Here is a 21805-nt window from a genome sequence, read left to right as displayed (position 1 = left end):
GGCACGTATCACTACGCCCAGCTAAAGCACAATTAATGTATAGCATTAAAATACCTGTGTTTGTGGCTTGAATAAGATGAAAAATGAACTGGAGAGCTGGGGATTTAGCTCAGCGGCATAAGCACCTGCCTTGCAAGCAGGCAGTCGTGAGTTCGATCCCTGGTACCGATAAAAAGTTAAAAAAAAAAAAAAAAGAAAAATGAACTGGAAAACTGTGGGTCCTCAGAATATTTGGATCTTTTTTCCTGTGTTTATATGGCACATCACAACTTGTAAATTTTGTCCAAAAACTTGAGTTATTTTTGTATTGTTAGAGATTGGAATAAAACCTACTTTTCTCAGTTTATGTCAATATTTTGTAAAAATATAAGTATAAATAGAATTATGAGCATAGAAAACAAATTGAATTCTTAGCCTAAGTTGAAGAATATATCTTTAAAAATTATTTATTTATTTATTAAATATGAGACAATTGTTTAGTTACTATTTTCTTTTTTTTTTAAGGTACTGTTTTAGTTACTGTGTGGGATAACTTCCTTTTCTTGTTCTAGCATTTCTTTTAAACTGTGTCTATGTGTTTAAGTTAGTGGAGCTTATATTTGATTTGATTTATTAGAGCAAATTAACCAATTTATCCACTTCCATTTTTAAACTACAAGCTGTTTAAATTTTTCTTATTAATAGTTTTCCATGTGAATTTTTTATGCAGAGTCAAAGTTTAGTAAAGATTTTTTTCTTTTAAAGCTATAAACCCTTTTCTGAATTACTGAAATACAGAAAATGCATTATTTATTTTTTTCTTTAGAGGGTACTGTATTTCTGTATATACGTGATACTAGAGTAACTTTTGGGGGCTTAATAATGTGAGATGTCCTTTAAATTTCTCTTTTTTCCTGAAGGGTGAATTCGACGTTCCTTTTAAAGTCAAGGCTGGGCAAATTGGTAAGTACTTAACTTTTTGTATGAATTATTATTATTCCTTTGTTTTTTATTTTTTTGCATTACTTAAACTAAGAAATCGTGTTAAGCTTGACCAAAAGTGTGAGAAATTTTTGTCTTCCATTAGTGCTTATAGAGTTCTGAACTTAATACACATAACATATAAATAATATCTACCTGAATGTTTTGGCAGAAGGGTAGAAGTTACCCTCCAAGGTGAGGGGACATTTAAACTGCATCTGTGCTCTTCAGGCTTGGCTCCGCTGCATAAATACAGCATTGGCTTGACTATAGATATCCACCTTGTGTAAGCTTTTCTTTGTTTGTGAAAGTAGTATAATTCATAAACTATTAATAAACTTTAAATGCAGCTTATTTCCCTCACGTTTTGTTCAACCATTTTCGCTTGCTGTATTACACAGCAGTGTGGTATGGATGCTGTGTTTTGGTGAGTATGGGGTCTTTCTCTTTGCAGCTAAATTTTTTTTGTTTGATTTCTGGAATCGAACTCAGGGCCCTTGCACTTGCCAGTAGGGTGCTGTATTGCTGAGCTACATCCCTGGCCCTGCCGCTAAATTCTTACACTTAGACCATACACAGCTAAGTATATGATTTTCAATAGGAAGTTTAATCTACAAAGTTCTCCCAACTAATCCACACTATTGGAGATGTCTGTCTGTCAATCTATCCATCCATCTCTACACCCACACTTGATTCCTTATTTATACTGTAGAATCTTCACTTTTGCCATATCCGTCTATATCCCAGGAGTGTATCACACTGCTGCTTCTCTTCATTTAGTACTCAAGGTTTGAGAAGGCTTTCTTTTTCACTACTCCAGTGTCTTAGTAATTACTTACTTATTCGGGTCCATTTTTATGTGTCCTGTTAATGTAAAGGAATGTTTTCATGTTTTTTCACATTGGAAATAAGAGTCCCTTATTTTGGAAATATCTCAAGTACATGTGTCACCTTTTTTGTTTGTATTTTAAGTAGCATTGACTATTGTTGTGATCTTTAGCACTGCTTGAGAAGTATTGTTGTTGAGGCCGTATGCTTAATGAAATCTAGAGTGTAGAACTTACAGCCATTTATTCATCCTTTTACTTTACATACATGTGCTAAATCCAAAACTCTGCCAATAGTTGTGGGAGAGGCTAGGGTAAATGTGGTATGTTTGCCTTCAAGGAAGTTACAGAGATCTAAAATTGGGACATAAGTTAAAATTGCATTTCTAGTATATTGGATGAGTTATAGCTGACATATGTTATATAGCTCACATATTTTATGTTATTCAAGTTTTTTTTGGTACCCCAGGGGTCGAACTCAGGACCTCATGCTTGCCAAGGTGCTTATGCTACTGAGCTAAATCCTTGGCTACTCAAATATTCTTACAAGGAGATTTGTATGTTGGAATAAGTTTTCTCATGATTTAAAATTTGTTCTGTTTTCTTTTAACGTGCCATGAGGACTTATACCTTTTCCAGGATTATTCATTGAGTATTGAGAAGGCCATTACATATTAGGATATAAAGTATATATTTTTTTTATCCTTTTCTGGTTTATGGAGTGTTTATATAAGTTACTAAATTTCTGTTCAGGGTTAAAATATTGTACCTAACTTGTAGAGTCAGTGTAGCTAAGTAAGCTGAAACATGGTTTGATTTTCTAAGAGCTAATCATATCTGTGAGCGACTCTAGGTTGTCCTTGTACTTAAATTAAAACAAAGTTCTTATCTCTGAAAGGAGGGGATAATACAACTAGCTGAGTTCCAGGACCTTCTGGAGGGATGAGGGCAATGAGTTAGGACAGAGGGAAGAAGAGGTGTAGGACATAAGCAGTCCTTTGTGGATATAGCACCTAGAGGAGCGCTTCCCAGTCTCGGTCTTCTGCTAGGAAGGCAGTCAGATACATTTTGTTATGAGATTGTGAGATGATTGCAAGTAATATGTGTATGGTAGTATCATATATGTATTTGGTACCACAAGATTGTCAGAGGTGACTAGAAGCGTGGTGGTCTTAGCAGATCCCCTGCCTCAGAGCCCCTTAGAAACTCAGCACGTTACCAGCCGGAAAGAAATGGCGGGTATTTCTGGCTGAGTGCTGCAACCCGGCAGGACAGTCTGCATTCCAGATACTACTTTATTCCCTCTTCAGGTCACTGCATTCTTTATCAGTTCTTTGAACTTTGGGCATCTTCAATTACAAATGCCATCGATTCTTGTACTATGGCTTAGTGTGAGTTGAAAGATTCTTTTCTGCTGAAAGTCTTGGTCAGCAGTACTGAGAGAACTGTAGATGTTATATCATTATTTTTAAAAAGTTATGAGGAAGGAAGGTATTTATTTTTGGAACATAAAAAGCAGGGATAGGAAAGATGTGGGCAGGATTGTTACTAATACTACTAAGGGGAGACTGGGCCATGGCTGCCTGGAGACCTGGACAGGTAGATACAGAAGGAGACAGGATGAAGGAGGACATGGGAGAAAATACCCAAAACAGATTTTGTCCATTTCAGAATTTAGCTTTCTTCTCTGCCTTTTGCCCTGCATACCTTTCTCCGGGAGTTTCATGGGCTCATCTTTGAAGGACCTGACATTAATGACCTGTGTCCAAGAGAACAAATGTATTCTGCCTCCCAGTGGTTTGTAAATACAAGTTAGGAGTATAAATGGTCTGAGTCGTGTAACACTACTAACATCATAGCATTATTGATAAAGTAATTTATCTTGCCTTTAGAGCTACCCTCTTTTCATTGTGGCGGTTCAGTCCCCTGGGGCCCCTTGCTGTGTTGTGCTTTAGCTCCTGGCATCTTGCGCAGATACCATTTTACACTTGGGCTCTGGAGAGTCAGTGGCTGATATGAGTGGACGCGCATGGGCCTGCACGCAGGGTTCTGGGTGCTCTCTCATGGGCTGCAAGGATTTGGGACAATTTAACCTCTCCCAGACCGAGTTTCCTCTGTTAAAAAACTGAAGGAGTAGCTGCTTCATTTCTCTTATCATTTTAGAATGTCAAATAAGAACTAGCAAGAAATTTGACAAATATAAAGAAGTTTGCTTCTACTAGTAATATTATATGGAAAAAAGCTTTTAAATGCTAGTGTTGCAATTTTCCTGAGTAATAATGTATGCATGAAGAATTTTAATGATACTTTTAATGAAAAGTGAGAAATTTTTCTCTTATTGAGCAGTGAAACAAGGACTTAAGATTGAATTATGTTTCTGTAGGTAAATTAGCTTTGAAGATTCCTTGGAAAAACCTTTATGGAGAAGCAGTTGTTGCGACTTTAGAGGGATTGTATCTGCTTGTTGTCCCTGGAGCAAGTATGTTTTAAGTTATAACAATTCAGTGATATCATAGGGATATTAAATTGTTGTCTGGGTTAAATATCTAATTTATTTAGTAAGGTACGAATATGTATACATAAATAGCCACATTTGTGTGTATAATGTCTTATTATTATAAAGAATATATGCAGTGTTTTAAATTCTATTCTCTGAGTAATTATTTTGCATCTAATCTTTCTGTTAAGATGCTTTAGGCAAATTTATTAGGAAATGAAATGTAATAAATTGTTAAAAGTGTACTGATATGTTAATTTGCCCATTTCAAGATAAGAAAATTTATTCTTTATTCTATTTCACTGCTTCTGATTTTAAGTAAATGTTTTTTCAAAAATTTGTGTCAACATAGGTAAATTTTTAAGCAAATTGCATTATTTTAATTTTAGTGAATTTCTTTGAAATATTATAGTTTAACATCATTAGTTAATTTTTTCCACTTGAAGAGTGTGATAAGAAAAATTTGGATGTTTTAGGGTAAAATTACTTAATAATTTTCTAATCATAGTACAGATACAAATTTCAGTTTTGTATTTTGCTTATAGAGTTTTATTATATACATTATAAACCTTTAAGTAGCAGCAGCATTGACCTGTCTTTTATGTAAGATACGACATTTTTATGTAGTTTGTAGTTTGTCTAGTAGTAGTGACAATTTTGAAAGGCCGTAATGTGTTCCATGGTGTGCTAATGTTTGATCACCATTATAGCGAACCTTGTCGATATCTTTTTTTTACAAATTTTTTAATGTGTGCTTTTACTTTATTTCCTTAAGATACATCATCAGAAATGAGATTTCTTAGACAAAAAGGGTATATATTTTATGATTGTTGACACATATTCCTGAATTAATTTCTGAAAGCCTTTTTATCCTTCTACATTGATACCAGGTGGTATTGGATGGGAAATCATTTTTGTAGTTACTGAAAATTTTTCAGTAATTGCCAGTATTCTCAGGTATTTCTGTCTTCAGTTTCTCTTTTTATGTATCTGTATAGCCTTTTCCCTCTTTCCCTTTTTTATCTTTGTTTCTTTTTGTCACTTCTTCGCTCTTTTCCTTTCTTGGTTATGGTTTATAAATCAATAGAAATCGCTTATATTTAAGTATTTTGAGAAACTAAAGAATACAAAAGTGTTTTTGAACTTAAAAAATATGTTACACATTTGTAGTAAGTTTGAACTTTTCACATTTATTTATTGATTCCATTTCTTTTGTGTGATTAACTACACATTTTTAGGTATTAAGTATGATTCTGAGAAAGAAGAAAAATCCTTGCAGGATGTTAAACAGAAAGAGCTTTCCCGAATTGAAGAAGCCCTTCAAAAAGCAGCAGAGAAGGGTAAGTAAGTTTATGTTTTAGATAACTTAAGCCTGATATATAATGCATACTATAGATATATTTAGTGTTTGTAAAATTTGTTTTATTTGACAAAATAGAGTGTTGCTCACTGTCATGTAAAAAAAAAGAAACTTTGATTTTATTTCTAGAGAATTGGCTTCCTTGTAGAAATGATTACTTTTGTCCTTTTGTTTTACCATATCAGTTTATATTCCCCAGAATATGAAATTCCTGATAATAACAGAAAACTCCTAAATTTTAGATTCTGTATTTAAAATGTTAATTCTGTCAAAGTACTATATAAATATACCCTGAAAAATCCAAAGCTTTGCCAAAAAAGACTTACGATAAGAAAAGGCAGCTTGGCTTTCAACATTTGCTGCTCTTCAAACCCCCTCCTGAGAGGGAATCACAAGCCTGAGCAGCAGACACTCTGCTGTTGTGCAGCTTATTAGTGGAAGGCTGGCAGGCATTGGCAAGGACTCCTGCTGTGGTGAGTCAAGGAGTTTACCTCTGTTACTGCCTCTTCTAACCTGCATTGCCTTCTTCCTTATCCCATAATATGGATGCATCATAACTTTGGCAATTTCTGGTTAGTACTTACATTACTATGACAATATTATTGTGCACTGCATAGGTTAAATAATGGATGGTGGTCATGTGTCCTTCCTTCTGTAGTCATTTTTCTTGCATTGTAAATGCTTTTTATTTGCCTAGTCTTCTATGTATACTTTAAATTTTTCATGTTATGTGAAATTGATCTGTTATATGACTGTGAAAATTGTTTTCAGGTTGTCTTTACCCATCTCTTGGTCCTCTCCACCTCTTTTTCATGAAGTTTTCCCTTTGAACTGTTGTGTTTTTTGTAGCACTAGGTGTTGACTCCAAAGCCTTTGGTTGAGTAGGCATTATGCTGTACCGCTGAGCTCCACTGCTGGCCTTGAACTGTTTCCTGTTTCATTCTATTTTGTTTTTTAAAGGCTTGTTATATACTTGTCTTCCTCGACACTGTTCTTTGTTGCTCTTTCGCATTTAATTAACTATATCTAGTTCTCTTTCCGTTTTTCTGTCTTTGCTTTCCCATACTCCTGTTATGGGTGTTGTCATTAAGAGACATTTAGTAGCTTTTAATGTAATTTTGTAAAATTTTTAAGTCTAAATGTTGTTTTATTTTACTTCTAGCCTTGTGTATTTTGCCTAGGGATTAAACCCTAGGTAGAAAATCAAGAATTTGAAGGATGCTTTTGAGAAGTCAAATGTCAGTCTGCTTACACATTGTTGGAAACGTAAAACTTAGAAAATTATTATATCCTCTTGTCAGGGATCTTACATTTGATTTGGACAGAGAGGCAGTTGTATAAAGATAAGCAGGAGAAAGTGTGTTGCATCCTGATTAAAAGGTGCAGGCGTTAGGGCAGCTGAGAATTGGACTTATCATGTGCAGCACAAGAGATCGGGGCAGAAGGTGTCGTGTTGTTTACTTCAGCTAGCTGTGAAGAGTGCAGAAGAGTAAGAGGGGACAGTGAGGGTGGGAAGGTGTGTACTGCCTGTGACGGCTAGGGAGCTGCATAGGGTGTGGATCCCTGGAAGGCTGGGAAGCTAATTTAGGGTAATTTTAAGAGGTTGGAAAGCCTCAGTGATGCAGGCATTCTTCGGAGTACTTCATATGAGTTAGCTCAGTGAATAGTTCCCACCCAGCAGTTCAGGTGCTGTTGCCATCTGTTTTAGAGTTGAGGAAGCTGAATGTTAAATCATTTGCTGCGTATGACACAATGAGAAAATGGTAGCTCTAGAATTTTAATATACTCTGACTCTAGATTCTGTATTCTTTTTTTTTAATGCTAGGAATCAAACTCAGGACCTTGTGCTTGCCAGGCAGATGCTTGTGCTACTGAGCTATATCCCTAGCTAGATTCTGTATTCTTAATAGTGAACTTCAATCTGCGGCCAGCAGGGAGCTAAATTCTCCTTTTGCCTTCTTTAAAAATCCAAAGAGGGGGTGGTGAGCCCTAAGGATTCTGACATTGTGTCTGAAAGCAGATCCTACCAATTTAAATGAGGACATTTCCGCTGACTCTGAAATTAGTGTTAAATATCACTTTTCTGAAATGGGCAAAAGAGCAGGCAAAGAGAACCAAAGGAATAGATTATTTTGTTCCATTTGAAAATTTGTAAAATATTTCAGTGAGACATTAGCTATAATCAGTAGTATTTGCCTGTCTTGCTTAATTTGATTGTCACAGTTTTGATTAAGAATTTTTACTTTAATACTACGAAAATGCAGTTTGTATGTGGAAAGAATAAAAATGATGTCACTGTAAGTATTTCTTCAGAAGTAGATGGTTTGGTGTCATTGAATTTCAGTTGTCCTGTGAATGGTTTCTAATTCTCTTTGCAATCAAGGTTAGGTGTATTTTACACGTGGAAATTAAAGTTGTCTTTTAATGCTTTGCGTTTTGGTTATTGCTGCCATGTGGATACAGGCACACATTCAGGACAGTTCATATATGGCTTGGAAAACTTGGTTTACAAGGACGTCAAGCCTGGTGGGTATGCATGGTTAATTATTTTCAACTGTAAAAGTTATACTCTTATCCATGCTTGTGCTCTTAGAGGAGTCCATTTGATGGTGTGCCATCCTTTGAAAAATATGGAAATGTAATTCATACCTTTCCCTTTACCATCGTTTCCTTTTTCCTACCTTCTCCAGCCATTGATTCATTCACTAAACATTTGATTATCTCTTTGTGGCAAGCATGATGCTGGGTGCCAGTTGTTCAAGGTAAACAGGCACAGTTCCCTGCCCTTGTGAAACTCCAAAGTTTGATCTGTCGGTCACTGTGAAATTTATACTGCCTTTGGGATTTTAGTTTTCTAGCACAGTAGTCCAGTTTCTCAATTAAGTCCCTCCTCTCTCTGTAGCAGTGGTTTTCAAGCTTATGAAAGAAACAAAACTTTTCAGGGTGGGGGGAACAGAACTATATTCAGAACTCTGATAGAAGGTCATCATGGCATTTTTTCTGGTATTCTCCCTGATCTGTTTGGCTTTAGAGGTAGTTCTGGGGGGTCTGTAGCCTACTGTTATGTAGAGCACGTTGATATTCAAAGCTTCATAAGGACAGATTGAAGGTTGCCCTATCAAATGCAATTATTTTAATACCATAATTTGATTTATTGCATTTTGTACTTTAAAAGTGTAAAGAATTTGGTATATTACCCGCACTTAAAATTTGGTTTGATGAAATGGCAAGCGGGCTCTGTAACTCAAATTTTAGACAAAAAGCATTGTGCTACAATTACTTCTGCACCTAGAAACTTGTTTAATATGTAGGTTCATTGTGACAGTTGGAAAAAGAATTTGCTTGGCAGATTCACAGCATTAAGTGAAATTACCCAGAAAGCACATTTCCTTGTAGCAAATCTACCCTTTTAGTTCGCTAACTATGTTACTTTGTTTTAGCTACTTTTATGTAAAAGGCAGCATGCAGATGAATATGGCTGTCTGTCCAGTTTAATAGGTTGTGGTTTTCTGTAGTCTGCTGCACAGTATTTTTTAATCCTTCTAGGTATGACCCATCCCCAACGTACAAATGAGTACTAGTGGCCCAGTGAGATACCTCACAAAATCCCTGGGTGCTATTGTTAAAAGCAGTGGAGAAGTCATTATAAAGGAACACCTAATGGATTTGGTTTTCTTCTTCCTTTGTAATGTGCATTACTTTGGATAAAAAATGAGATCCAGAATATTGATGATTCTGAAATGGGAACAGTTAATTTTGTTGATGATATTTTCATTCACTTACCCAGGAATTCCTGTGTACTTCATGATTATTTCTTTTCAGTTTCCAAACATATGTTCTTTCCCCTTTTGGTGTCAGGTTTTTTTCTTTTCTGATTCTAGGACAGTGGTTCTTCAGAGTCAAAAGTATTTTCGTAATCATGCTAAGATATTGCTTGATTTGGCACAGTGTCGGACATTTGCCATGTTGGCACAAATGCGATAGTAAATTGCTGGCTCATGGTTCAAGGCAGGGCACCCTGCTGCATTGGTAGTTGCTGTGTTCTTTATCACCTTGCCTTTTCAGTATTAACATTTTTCTTGAAGTAGGAAGATTACTATTTTAATAAACTGCAACTTTGATCACATGTCTCTTTAATGTCATATGCAACAAAAGAGCAAGTGTACTTAAGGGGTAGGTCTGAAGAAAGTGTTCATGCAGTTGGGTTTCTTTTTTTAATGGAAAATCATGTTTACCTGAAAAAATAATTGACGGATTATCATTATTCAGATTTGGGAGTTGTTCGATGGAACAAAGTAACTGAGGAATAAGAGTTTTGAAAACCTTACACTTGCTACTTTGAGCTTGACATTTCTTAATACTTAGAAGACTTTTCTGATGAGACTGTTGGTGATTGTAACAGATAGGACTTTGGATATTAAATAAGGAAATGACCCAACATTGGACAGGTTTGCACAGTTCAGATAAGCAACATTTCCAAATGCACTAGTAATGAATAGAAATAAATCATTTAAAAGGTTAAAGTGCAGAGCAAACCAATTGATTTTAATGCTGGTGAAAAGTTCATTGATAATGTTTTAGATTTCATGAGACAACTGCCTTTAAGAGACTACCACTTGGAATGTTGTATTCATAATTACTTGGAAAGGTCATGAAAATATTTGTCTTTCCCATTGCGTATCTGTAGTGAAATGATGTTTTTGCCATATCCTTCAGTCAGAACAACGTATCTCAAAAGATTGAATTAGAGGCGACACATGAATCCAGCTGTGTCGTGAGCCAGCTGTTAAAAGGGTTGTAACCGTGTGACTCTTTCTCACTCCAAGTTTTTGTTTAGGAGTATATGCTTGTCTTCTTAACTATATGCTGTCTGTGTAATTATATATGTAATAGTTTTTTTTTTTTTAGTGAATTAATCAAAATACTTCAAAAATTCTGTTTTAGATTTCCAGCATAATTAATATCAGTAAGTTACAACCCACAAAAGATAAAAACTCTTTCAAAGCCTCAGGTTTTAAGTGTGTCAAAGGATCCTGAGACCAAAATATTTGAAAACTGCTTTAGAGCATGATTGAGAATAATAGATTTATTATTTACCAGATTAGTTAGAAATGTTCTCTAAGGAACTATGTAGTACTCAGCTGTGAAACCGTTCAGAGAAGTGTAATGTGGCATCTCTAACATGGAGTTCAGAGACGTGACAAGGGGCTGGAACAACCTTGGAACAACAAGGACAGGTCAGACAAGAAGAGACCCTGCTGTTCTAGCCAGGTAGAATGATTTTCAGAGCTAGTGTCTTACTTGTTTGTTTTCACATGGTATTTGAGAACTCAGTCTTTTTATTTATTTATTTAATTTTGTTTTTTGAGACAGGATCTCCTTATGTAGTTTAACCTGGCCTGAGTTCGTTATGTTGTCCAGGGTAACCTGGAACTTGGCCTTCATTTTCCTGCTTTAGCCTCCCAAGTGCTAAGATTATAGGGGTGCATCACACCATGCCTGGCATGTATTTTTAATTTATGAATAAAATAGAGTCCAGACTATCACTGTGACTAGAAATACTATTATTAGTACTACCCAGATTCTGTTACATATTTTGGTAGATATTTTCTCCTTGAAACTTGGGATTTTAGTCTTATAAACTGAAGTTGATTCTTAATTTAGTAGTGTAACAGTTTACAAATATCAAGAAAACAAAGTAAAATTTCAAGCTAAATTTCATGTATATGCTCTCAAATGTATGTATAACATTTAGTCTATGTATAGCAATATAATTAATCAACAAGTCAATTTGTTACATAGACTTTATATGTTTTGTTATAATGTTTACATGTGGGTTTTTTTGAATCCATTTTAACAGTGCCCAGATTTTACACCCTGCCCTAAAACAAACAGACTGCCAGAGGAAACCTCCTGCTTCAGGGCAAGGGACTTGTGTAAACACCGTGAATGCAGTGTAGTGCTGGGATTCCCTGTGTTTGCTGGAATTCCAAGTGAGACTTGACCCCACATTACTTAGAGGAGTTAAGTAAGGCTACACCCAGACAGAGGTGCTGAGCCTGAGGTTTCCCGGTCTCCTAGAAGTTTGCTAGAAGGTAATTTCTGGGAGGACAATCCAGCTTTAGGGAATGATATTTTACACAGTAGACTTTGTAAAGTACGGCTTGTATTGGAAATTACAAATAATATTCCTGAAGTTTCCATTATGAAGATGAGTGGCTGGAGATAGAAGCAGACAGGGATGTCTGAGGTTACATCACAAAAGAGCTCTTTTTTGTCAGGCAAACATGATTTAATTTTATCTGGCAGGCGTCAGAGAGCCTTTAACTAATTTTGAACAAGGGCTTAACAGGCTGTGGGTAGTATTCAGAAGAAATCTACATGGTGGGTGGAAAGAAGGGCCTTCAGTAGGCAGGAAGCAGGGCAGCCATGCAGAGGCCACCTCAGATTTGGAACTGGAGGTGATGCCCAGCGGGCAGCTGGGGGTGAAGGATTGGAAGTTGGGCTTGGGAGAGGCAGGTGTCGGTTAATTCTGGAGTTCACTGAGTCACTGCTAAGTAACAAAGGATGAGGTTTAAGGGAATTACTAAGGCAGTTCAGTGCATGGTTCTGTGAGCATTTCCTGTCACTCTCATGTTCTTTGCATCCTTGACTCATGGGTTTTGTTTGCGAGGCGGATCATCTGGGGAGTCATCTGTCGGCATCCTGCCCACCCATTTCACTTGTGTTCCTGCCACACGTTTATCCAAACCTTCCTCTGAAAGTTCTGTCATTATTACATTTCCAATATTTTGGTAGTACTAAAATCGAAGGGGAACGTTTGTCAAGTAATAAGTAATGTATAAAGGATGTTGCAAGTGAATATTTTATCCCATTTTTGTATAATTGTACCTTTAGGTTATTTTCTAGATTAAGGAAGGTTATTCTTTACTAGAAATGTTATTGTAAATTAAAGGAGGTCTATGAATTTGTGTTTGTATTGATTAGAGTAAGTTGAATCATACCAAAATTTGCTTTTGGGAAGAATTCTCTTATTTTCTTTTCTATCCTCTTGTCTGCTAACTTGAATTTTATCCTTTTCTCACTAATATGCTTCCACTGAGAAGGACGTAAGCGTAAAAAGCACAAAAAACATTTTAAGAAACGTTTTAAAGGTCTTGATCGCTCAAAAGGTAGGTAAAAGTAGTTTTTATGCCATGTGTTGTTTGCACACATTGCCACTTGATCTATCTCAGAAGGTAAAATGAATGTTAGCTTCTAATTTAATTTCAAGTATGAATTTCAAGTTGAAAATCACATTAAAATCTAAACTAAATCTGAGAAAAAGTAATGACGCTAGGGCAGGTGTAATTTCCTCTGAGCTGTCCCTACCTCTCCTTCGGGCGTCCGTTACATGGTGCTGTGAGAACGGCACGGCTTGAGCTTGTGTTTTCTGTTTTTAATAGATAAGCCTAAGGAAGCAAAAAAGGATACATTTTTGGAAAAATTGGCAACTCAAATAATAAAAAATGTACAAGTGAAAATCACAGACATTCACATTAAATATGAAGATGATGTAAGTAATTTCAATTATTTGGTTTAAGTTAACAAATGTATGTTATATAATAGTCTTGGTTTGTATGGTTCATCTGTACCCAACATGATTTATTTTTTGCAGTACTGCAGATCAAACCCAGTTACTCTACTACTGAACTACAGTCCTAGACCTTTTAAAAATTTTTCGAGTGTCTTGTGAAGGGGCCCATGCAGGACTTGAACTTGTGCCCCTCGTGCTTCAGTGATCTCAGTGCAGTCAGTAGAGGCATTTGCTTTTGTGCCTGACTCTCGTATCTCCCCAGAATCTGAGATTAATGTTCTTGCATGTGTTTTCTGCACTGGGCTCTTTTCATTGAGTACGCACATATGTAAAGGTGACATGAAACCACCACGTGTTGTCCTCTGTTTTTTAAAATTTTGTTTTATGCGTTAAGACTGATAACTTTAAGGATCTGAGCAGTTAGTTCCTGGAGTTTATTAAATAACCAGTGGTAGTGGTCATCCATAGGAAAGGGACTAAAACAACGGTCGTCTGAGTGTGGTGCCGTTCCCTTTCCCTTCTACTCAGTGGATTAAGCCACCCACAGCTACTTACAATATGCGACATTATACTTAGAAACCAAAAATTTCACTTATGACCAAAAGCTTACCATTAGTTGATAAGAATTTAGCTAAAGTATAATGTATCTTGAATTGTGTCTGTTTCCCTGAGTTTAAAGCTTGAAATAAACCAGGGGTGGGGTCCACTGGAATAATCCCAGCTTCCTGGGAGGCTGAGGCAGGAGGATTTTAAGTTTGAGGTGAGCTGGGCAATTGGGCATGATCCTGTGTCCATATAACGTTAGAAAAGGGCAGGGAGTGTAGTTCAGTGGTAGAATGCTCTTGGTTTAGAAATTTTAGCTTTTATTATTTACTCAAGAAAGGGGAAATCTTAGTCCATCTTTCTAAAAATGAATCTGCATTCTTTTTTGTTTTGGGTTTGAATTAAACAGTACTGACAGTAGGTACATTTTCATTTCCTGATTAGCTCTCTGTGCTTAGTACTCAAGCACACTGGTAGCTTTTCAGAAAGGATCTCTATTTTAGAGTAGGTTTATACACTGGCTTTACGGAGTTTATTCAGATGAATTTCATTAACATAAATGTCTTACAAAACACATTATAAAAGCTCATGTTCTAACACACAAAAATAACACAGGAGAGTGAAAGATTTTGTTAAAACTATGAAGAAATGTGAACCCTCAGATACTGATGGTGGCAAAGCAAGTTACTTACTGGAAATACGTAAATGAACACAAAACTCCCTAATGATAAGAAGCGGACTCTTAAGAGAAAAGATTGTTGAAAGCCACATTTTTCTTTCTTTCCTTTTTTTTTTTGTCTTTTTCCTTTTTATCTGTACCGGGGATCAAACTCACAACTGCCTGCTTGCAAGGCAGGCACTTATGCCACTGAGCTAAATCCCCAGCCCAAAAGCCACATCATTTTATAGTAAACAAATGTGTGGACTTGGAATTGGATATATACATTGTCAATTTGGAAAATAGCAAAAAATCACCCTGACATATTATTGGATGAAAGCATCAGTTTGAACCTAAACTAAGCTTTTTACTGACCCAGTATAATTAGAAAGGTACATTATTTCTTTCCTTTTAGTAAAAAAGAGATGCACAAGAATAGGGTAAGTAACATCTGTCATGTTTTAATTGGTGACAAAAATGTTTTAGAACTATTTAAAGAAGAAAGCATAAAGCATAAAGAGTTCCTGTTACAGCTAAAAAGCTATGAGAAACACAGAATGTAAGAGGTGGGAAAAATAGCCTGGCGTGGTGGCACATGTGTGTAATTCCAGCACTTGGGGAACTGAGGCAGGAGGGTTGACACGAGCTTGAGGTCAGCTTGGTCTACATAGTTTCTTATTTTATTTTTATTTTTTATTTTTTGGTAGCAGGGATCGAACTTACAATCATGAGCTTACCAGGCAGGTGCTTATCCCTGGCCCTGGGCTATTTGGTTTTAAGACCAGTGTGAACTATATATTGAGACTTTCTCTCATAAAACAAACAAAAAATCAATGGGAAAGTATTTTTTATCATAAACGTGCTCACTGGCTAATAGTAATTGTGAATAGGGTAGTGGAGATTGTGGAGTTGTGTGTTGTTGAAGTTCTTTCTGAAATAGCCACAGATTATTTTATCTGTAGGTACAAAAAGATGAATGTAAGGAAATAGGGAAGTGTTTTGTTATAAATCATTACCTGCGTTAATTACAAGTAAGGCTAAGAGTGCACAGTATCAACTATATGAGGGCGTATATGCATTTTTCCTGTTTAAGAAGAGCATGTGGTAAAATTTTGGGGTCTTGGGTTACTTAGAATATTATACTACTATTTCTTTGTGCTTTGCTCATTTCTATCATAATCAAGTGATTCTTTTTTTTTTTTTTCTCTCTCTCTCTTGGGTGCCATGAATCAAACTTAGGGCCTTGTGCTTGCGGCAGGTGTTGGCGCTGCTGAGCTACATCCCTGGCCCAATGCAGTGGTTCTTGGTAACTTGACCGTCTTCAAGATGTCTCAGATAATGTCTGTGCATCCTGTGGAAAGCTCTGAACACTCTGTAAATATAACTTACACCAAAAGTTCAGGAATAAAACAAAGGTTTAACATGGGTAGATTTTGAATGAAAAGACAGGAAATTAAATATTAATCTAATTTTTCTTAACAAAGCATTGTAGAAATGCTTCGTAAGAAAGCATTGTCAAGAAAAGTAAAGGCCCAAAGAAGCAATTTGTGTTTCTAATTGTGACAATTTTAAGTGTTATAAAAAAGGAGTTAGTGGCAGTGTTATTGAGTGTCTTGAAGACAGTCTCTCCTTAACTCTCTCTAGGACTCTGTTAGCGATGGTTACTGAGTCTCTGAACCTGGGAAAGCATATTAGATCCTGAAGTGTGTTGTCCCTGGTGCTATGGGTGCTGACCTGCTCTTTCCGGGCCTTTCTTTCCTTCCTGTCAGTTGGGTTGTATGACTCACCTATAATCATTTTTCCCCACCACTGTTGGAAGGGATGGGCCACAGGTCACCATCACTTTCCATGTATCCTGATGTCCCTTTCCTTTGGCAGGTCACTGATCCGGAGCGGCCGCTCTCATTTGGTGTTACCCTGGGGGAGCTTAGTCTACTGGTAATGTTGCCTTGGTTTTGATTTTGGTGGAACCTCTGAAATATCGCTGTGAAGTCATAAGCTGAATTGCCTAAAATCAACTATGTCTGCAACTAGCTAATGCATTTTTTATATTAGGTTGCTGCAGTTTTGTAGAAATTCAACATTTTTGGTGATGCTCTTATTACATGACATTCTTTCATTTTCATTTTTCTTACCACAAGTAGATCTAAATACCAATTTTAAAAGTTACTTAAAATACTAAATTTTAAAATTTAAATTTACAAATATATCTAAATAGCAAACAGTCTGAAAGGAATAAGAACTATCTTAATATGTGCGAAAAGTGGGGTGGAAAATGTATGTTGGGCTAAGTGCTACCACTTGATACAGGTAAATGGATTTTCTAGGTGGCTGTGCATGTGTATGTATTTACGTAGATCTGTCACATTGGGAGACACATAAGTGATTCAGTTTGGTTATTTCATAAATAGGTTTGTTTCTTTGCTAGAGAATACACAGTTGTATATATATATATAGATTGGACTTGCTTGTATTTAGGGCAATTGTAGGAAACATTTGCCGGGGGAAGGGCATAGAAATGAGGAAAAACAGCTGCATAAGGCTTTTCTACAAATAAACGGCATATACAGTTAAACTCAAGGGCGGTGGATGATAAGTCATACGGGAGACTTGCCACTGACGGCGAGGACCTCAGGGAAGGCGAGGAGGAAACGTGAACGAGGGTTACTGGCAGAGAAACCGAGAGATGTGGTGATGGAGCAGTCCTAAAAGCACACACCAGGAAGTGCAGGTATATAGGTACATGCAGTGGAAGAGTGAGGCAGAACAGTGAAAAAGAGAGCTGGACAACCAGTGACAGGAATTAATCAATGAACAGGGAAACTAGGGTGTGTCTAACCTTTCAACCTAACATCCTCCTCCCGCTCTATTCAGGCCTCGTACCCTCAGAAACCTGTGTCCCGCCCTAGCATCCCATCTTCCTGCTTTACGTCAGTCTCCCTCTCCTAAATCTTCATCTCCTCCTGCCCACACACTTAAACATGTGCATGGCTCCTCTTTATCACACAGCTAAAAGCCCCTCCTTAATGTCCCCAGTCCCTCTCAGGCCCTGAAACTACTGCCTTCTCTCTCTTATACAACCACACTTTTCTGGAATTTACTACCTGTGCCTTCCCCCTTTCTTGTCCTCAGCAAGGTCATCAGTAATGTGCTGGCTGTTAAATCGGGTCCAAACAGCATTGTTGGCTATGCTGTCCTTGCAGGGCACATGGCCCTGCTGTCATTCCCATGCTTTTCTGGTTTGCTTTCTATGTTACAGAAAGTACTATCTTTTAAAAGTGTGTGCCTTCTTCAACAGAATACAGGCAGGCTTTCTTGTTTCTGTTCATACCCAATTCTTTCTTCCATTCACACATTAACTCTGTAATTTCCTAAAGGAGTGAACCCAAGTTATAATGTTTCACTGTTCCTTTGATTTTGCCATGCAGATACATAAAGAATTAGGTAACACTAGCCAACAGTAGCTAAGTATGTTTTCTTTATGTGTTATTTTGTTTCTACTTGAGGATACTAAAACACTGTCATATACCACATTTCATAGTTATTCTTTTTCTTTTAGACTACAAATGAGAATTGGACTCCATGCATATTAAATGAAGCAGAAAAAATTATATACAAGGTATTGTATTATTATTATTAGAGTAAAAATTCTTTTGTTAGTTTTCTAGGTGCAAGTGCTTAATGTCTTTCCTTGAAATGGTGGAGCAGAATGTGCTCTTGGGGTGAATTGAAAGTCCAAAGTCTAGTTCTGGCTCTGCTTCTTACTGTGTGACTCTCAATCTTAGGTTGTTCGTCTGTAAGGTGAAGAATATGGTATTTTATGAAGCATTAAGTAATTGAGATACTATTAGAGTTTTTTAAAGGAAGTAAAGGTTTATTAGCTCAGTTTGTGGAGGTTTCAGTCCATAATCAGCTGGTTCTAAGTCTCGGGGTGGTATGGGAAAGGGGCAACCGTTCATGGTGGTGGAAGACAGCAAAAGAAATGAGCAAAAGAGGAGCAAGCCTCTTCTGTTCTTTTACATTGTGTGTGGGCTGCCTACCCTAGGCTGGGTGTAGACTCACACCCCCCATCCCAACAGGAGACGATGAATCAATCACAACTCTAGATTCAGTCACCACTGGAAAGCCAGTCTTTCTGACTGTATAAGGCTTTGGGGGACATCTAGACACAAACCATAGCGTTCTGCCCCTCGCCCCCCAAAGACTCATGTACATCTCTTTATGCAAAAGACATTTGGTCCATTGCTAAGAGTTGCTGAAGTCCTAACAGTTCCAGCATTGCTGAAAAGTCCAAGTCTCAAGTGTCTCTCAAGATCTAAGGCAAACTTAGCTGTGAGTCTCTGTATGAATGAAAAGAGACTTAAACTTCCAGGATGCAATGGCACAATACAGGCATTTCCATTCCAAAATGTACAAGCAGGGTATAAAGGAATGGGACAAAGCAAGTCCAGAATCCAGCAGGGCAAACATTAAGTCCTATAGTTCCTGTAGTTCCATGTCCAGCCTTGGAGGCAATCTGTGGCAAGTTGTGAACTCCAGAGGGCTTGGGTGACTGCCCCATGGCACTTCTGATGGTAGTGGCACCTAGGGCTTCTCTCTTGACCCCCTCTGCTTTTGCTTTACACTCAAACCTTTTACACACTGCCCTCTTAGGAGCACACTTGCTTTGCTCTGAAATCTAGGCAGAAGCCGTCCTGGCTCAACAACTCTGCCATCCTGTGTCTTGATCCCGCAACTCTGCTATCTGTGTGCACCTTCAGTTGGCTGCGCAAGCCTAGCTGAAGACCTAGAGTTCATGGCAGTGCCCTCCATGAGTCCAACTGGAGGCCTGGAGCGCACGACAGTATCTCATGTAAGTCAGAGATGCTGTTAGGTTTTGTAGGAAAAGTATTCTCTGGTTAAGTGAGGCTACTAATTTTAAGTAGCAAGCACGCTGTAATTAAACAGGTGTGTTTCATTTTATTGTAAGCTAAGGGCTTCAAGGTACTTTAATATGCTAATAAGTGCAGTGAACCTCCTACTGCAATGTTCATAGTGTTAGCGGTCCTCACTGTGTTGGTTAGAGATGCTCTGGCACCACCCTCCCCTCCCTTGGAGACAGTCGCTGGTGTCTGCCAGAGGTGTCATTTCTTCTGTGTCTAGTAGAATGTTTCCTGGATCTGCTAACTGCTAAACTCCGGTCAGTTTGATAGTTGAATGAATGAATATCTTGGAAATTGTGTTCTTGGGCACACAGTTTAGCAAATACTAAGCTTAATAATAGAGACTGTGAACATATTTTCCTTTAACTTTGCATTATTTTCTTTAAAAGTTCGAAGTGGCAGTTGGTTAATCTCAGGGTTGTGAACATGAGCGTAGTCTTCTACCATAGTTTGCTTTATCTTTTGTGTTTGTTCATTGCTTGACAGTTTTTCTTTTCTTTCCTAGCTAATCCGACTGGATAGTCTCAGTGCTTACTGGAATGTGAACTGCCGCCTGTCCTACCAGGGGTCCCGAGAACAGATCTTGGTAATTTTGGAAGAGCCACCTCCACTCCCTAATTATGTTGTATGACAGAGCCCCTCAATGAGGACAGGCCACAGTCCTTTGTTTAACTTGTATGTCAGTGAATTGGAAGTGTGAAAAACAGTGTTGAAATCTGTATGCCTTCAAGATAGTTTCTGATTTGAATGTTTTGTGAAATCGTTCGCTACATAGTGATGTAAGAACCTATAAAACTTAAAAACTTCATTTGGGCTTTTATACTCATTTTAATGGCACTCTTAGATTGTAATATTATTTGACAATGATTATGAATATTGTAAACAAATACAAGAAAATAGGGAAAGAGATGTCAACCAACTCATCACCTAAGAAATTCTGTAGGGCACACAAACACATGAAAAGATGTATAAACATCTTGATTCTGTAGGGAAATACAAGTGAAAACCAAAGTGAGATACTGTTATAATTTCCTGGAATTCTTATACGAAGCTGGTGAGAATGCTGAATTGGTAAAATCATTTTGTAAATCAGTCTGTCAGTTTCTCGTAGCTAATGTTACACTGAGTGTTTGTCCTCTATTTATCCACAAGAGAAGAGAATTATATCCACAGAAACGCAGACAGATGTTCAGGGTACCTTCTAAGAGTAAGAACTATAAACAACCCAAATGTCTATTAGATGATTAATACTACATCCAGTTAAAGGGCAAGAATTATTAATACAATAATAAGGACCAGTGTTAAAATAATTACGCTGGCTAAAAGAAACCATACTGTACTTCTTAAATAAAGCATAGAAACTGCAAATGATCTGTAGAACAAAAAGTAAATCCGTGGTTGCCTGGAAGTCAGTGGTGGGGAGGAACTGGGGCTTGTAAAGGGACGAAGTGAAACTTGGAATGATGAGTATATTTATTATCTCTACTGCAACAATAATGTCATGAATATACTCCATGTCAGAATGCATCGTAGTGTGTATTTTGTGTGTGTACTTTGTGTGTTTGTGTGTGTGTATGTGAGTGTGTTTGAGACAAAATCTCAGTGTGTATTACTACAGCCTGGCTCTAAACTTACTTATGTAGTCTAGACTGGGCTTGACCTCAACGGAGATCTTCCTCAGCCTCCCAAGTGCTGAGATTAGAGGCGTGCATCACCATGCCTGGCTAAAAACATGTGTTGTACCTTAAAAGGTGGCGAAGTGATGAAAATGACTTAATGTGTGGTCTGGGTATACAACTAAAAAGACCAAAAGTAGGACTTAAACATGTTCTTATGCTGGTGTTCATGGCAGTAAATAACTTAACCTTTGACTAGAAATTTGTAGGAGTATACATATATATGGGTTTTTTTAAAGTCAGAGAGAGGGGCAGTGTGATGCCACATGCCTGTAATCCCAGCACTCGGGAGGCTGAGCAGGAGGACCATTGAGTTTGAGGCCACCTTACGGGTACAGAGTGAGCACAAGACCAGCCTGAGCTACATAGTGAGACCCTGACTTCAAAAAAGAAAAAAAGGGGGAAATAATATTACAATGTAGACATTTAGTGTTTTAAAAATTACCACTTTCTATATTTTTAGTATGCTAGAGAAATATATCTGTAAATGATACTCAGCATGTTTTTCCTATAGACTAATTAGTTACAAAGAGAGGAATAAAAATATTGATGTAATAACCAAGTTGTTTCTCGTATATGTGGCTGAATCTGTTTGCAGCTTCTTTTCTAGTCTCAAAAAATTTAAATGCTTTCTTTAGGATCAACTGAAAAATGAAATTCTTACAAGTAGACAGAGACCTCCAAACCATCAATACAGTAAGTACTAGTAAGTTGTAGTGGAATATTTTACCGCACTTCCTTATTAAGTTATGTGGACAAGAAGAGCACACTCATTTTATGCCTTCA

At 37.2% G+C, this 21805-nt stretch overlaps 1 protein-coding gene across 12 annotated transcripts in view; it reads left to right on the top strand.

Moving 5' to 3' along the window:
• Vps13c (vacuolar protein sorting 13 homolog C) overlaps positions 1–21805 on the top strand; it is a 154148-nt gene that overhangs the window by 9079 nt on the left and 123264 nt on the right. For 5 of the 12 annotated variants that reach the window (XR_010045619.1, XM_063243390.1, XM_063243388.1 and 2 more), the window contains exons 3-13: positions 900–942; positions 4171–4266; positions 5523–5624; positions 8108–8170; positions 12751–12816; positions 13090–13199; positions 15661–15795; positions 16300–16359; positions 17981–18040; positions 19849–19929; positions 21658–21715. Coding sequence is in view for 11 of the 12 variants with exons in the window: in XM_063243390.1 (XP_063099460.1) it covers positions 900–942; positions 4171–4266; positions 5523–5624; positions 8108–8170; positions 12751–12816; positions 13090–13199; positions 15661–15795; positions 16300–16359; positions 17981–18040; positions 19849–19929; positions 21658–21715 (874 nt within the window). In the remaining variant the exon portion in view is untranslated. The remainder of the gene's footprint in view (positions 1–899; positions 943–4170; positions 4267–5522; positions 5625–8107; positions 8171–12750; positions 12817–13089; positions 13200–15660; positions 15796–16299; positions 16360–17980; positions 18041–19848; positions 19930–21657; positions 21716–21805) is intronic. The other 7 variants (XM_063243392.1, XM_063243396.1, XM_063243394.1 and 4 more) reach the window with 5 other exon arrangements.

Source organism: Cavia porcellus, unplaced genomic scaffold, assembly GCF_034190915.1.
Source record: "Cavia porcellus strain 051 isolate PalLab524CR breed Dunkin Hartley unplaced genomic scaffold, mCavPor4.1 scaffold_38, whole genome shotgun sequence".
Classification (NCBI taxonomy): domain Eukaryota; kingdom Metazoa; phylum Chordata; class Mammalia; order Rodentia; family Caviidae; genus Cavia; species Cavia porcellus.
This window is presented reverse-complemented; position numbering and strand designations above follow the sequence as displayed.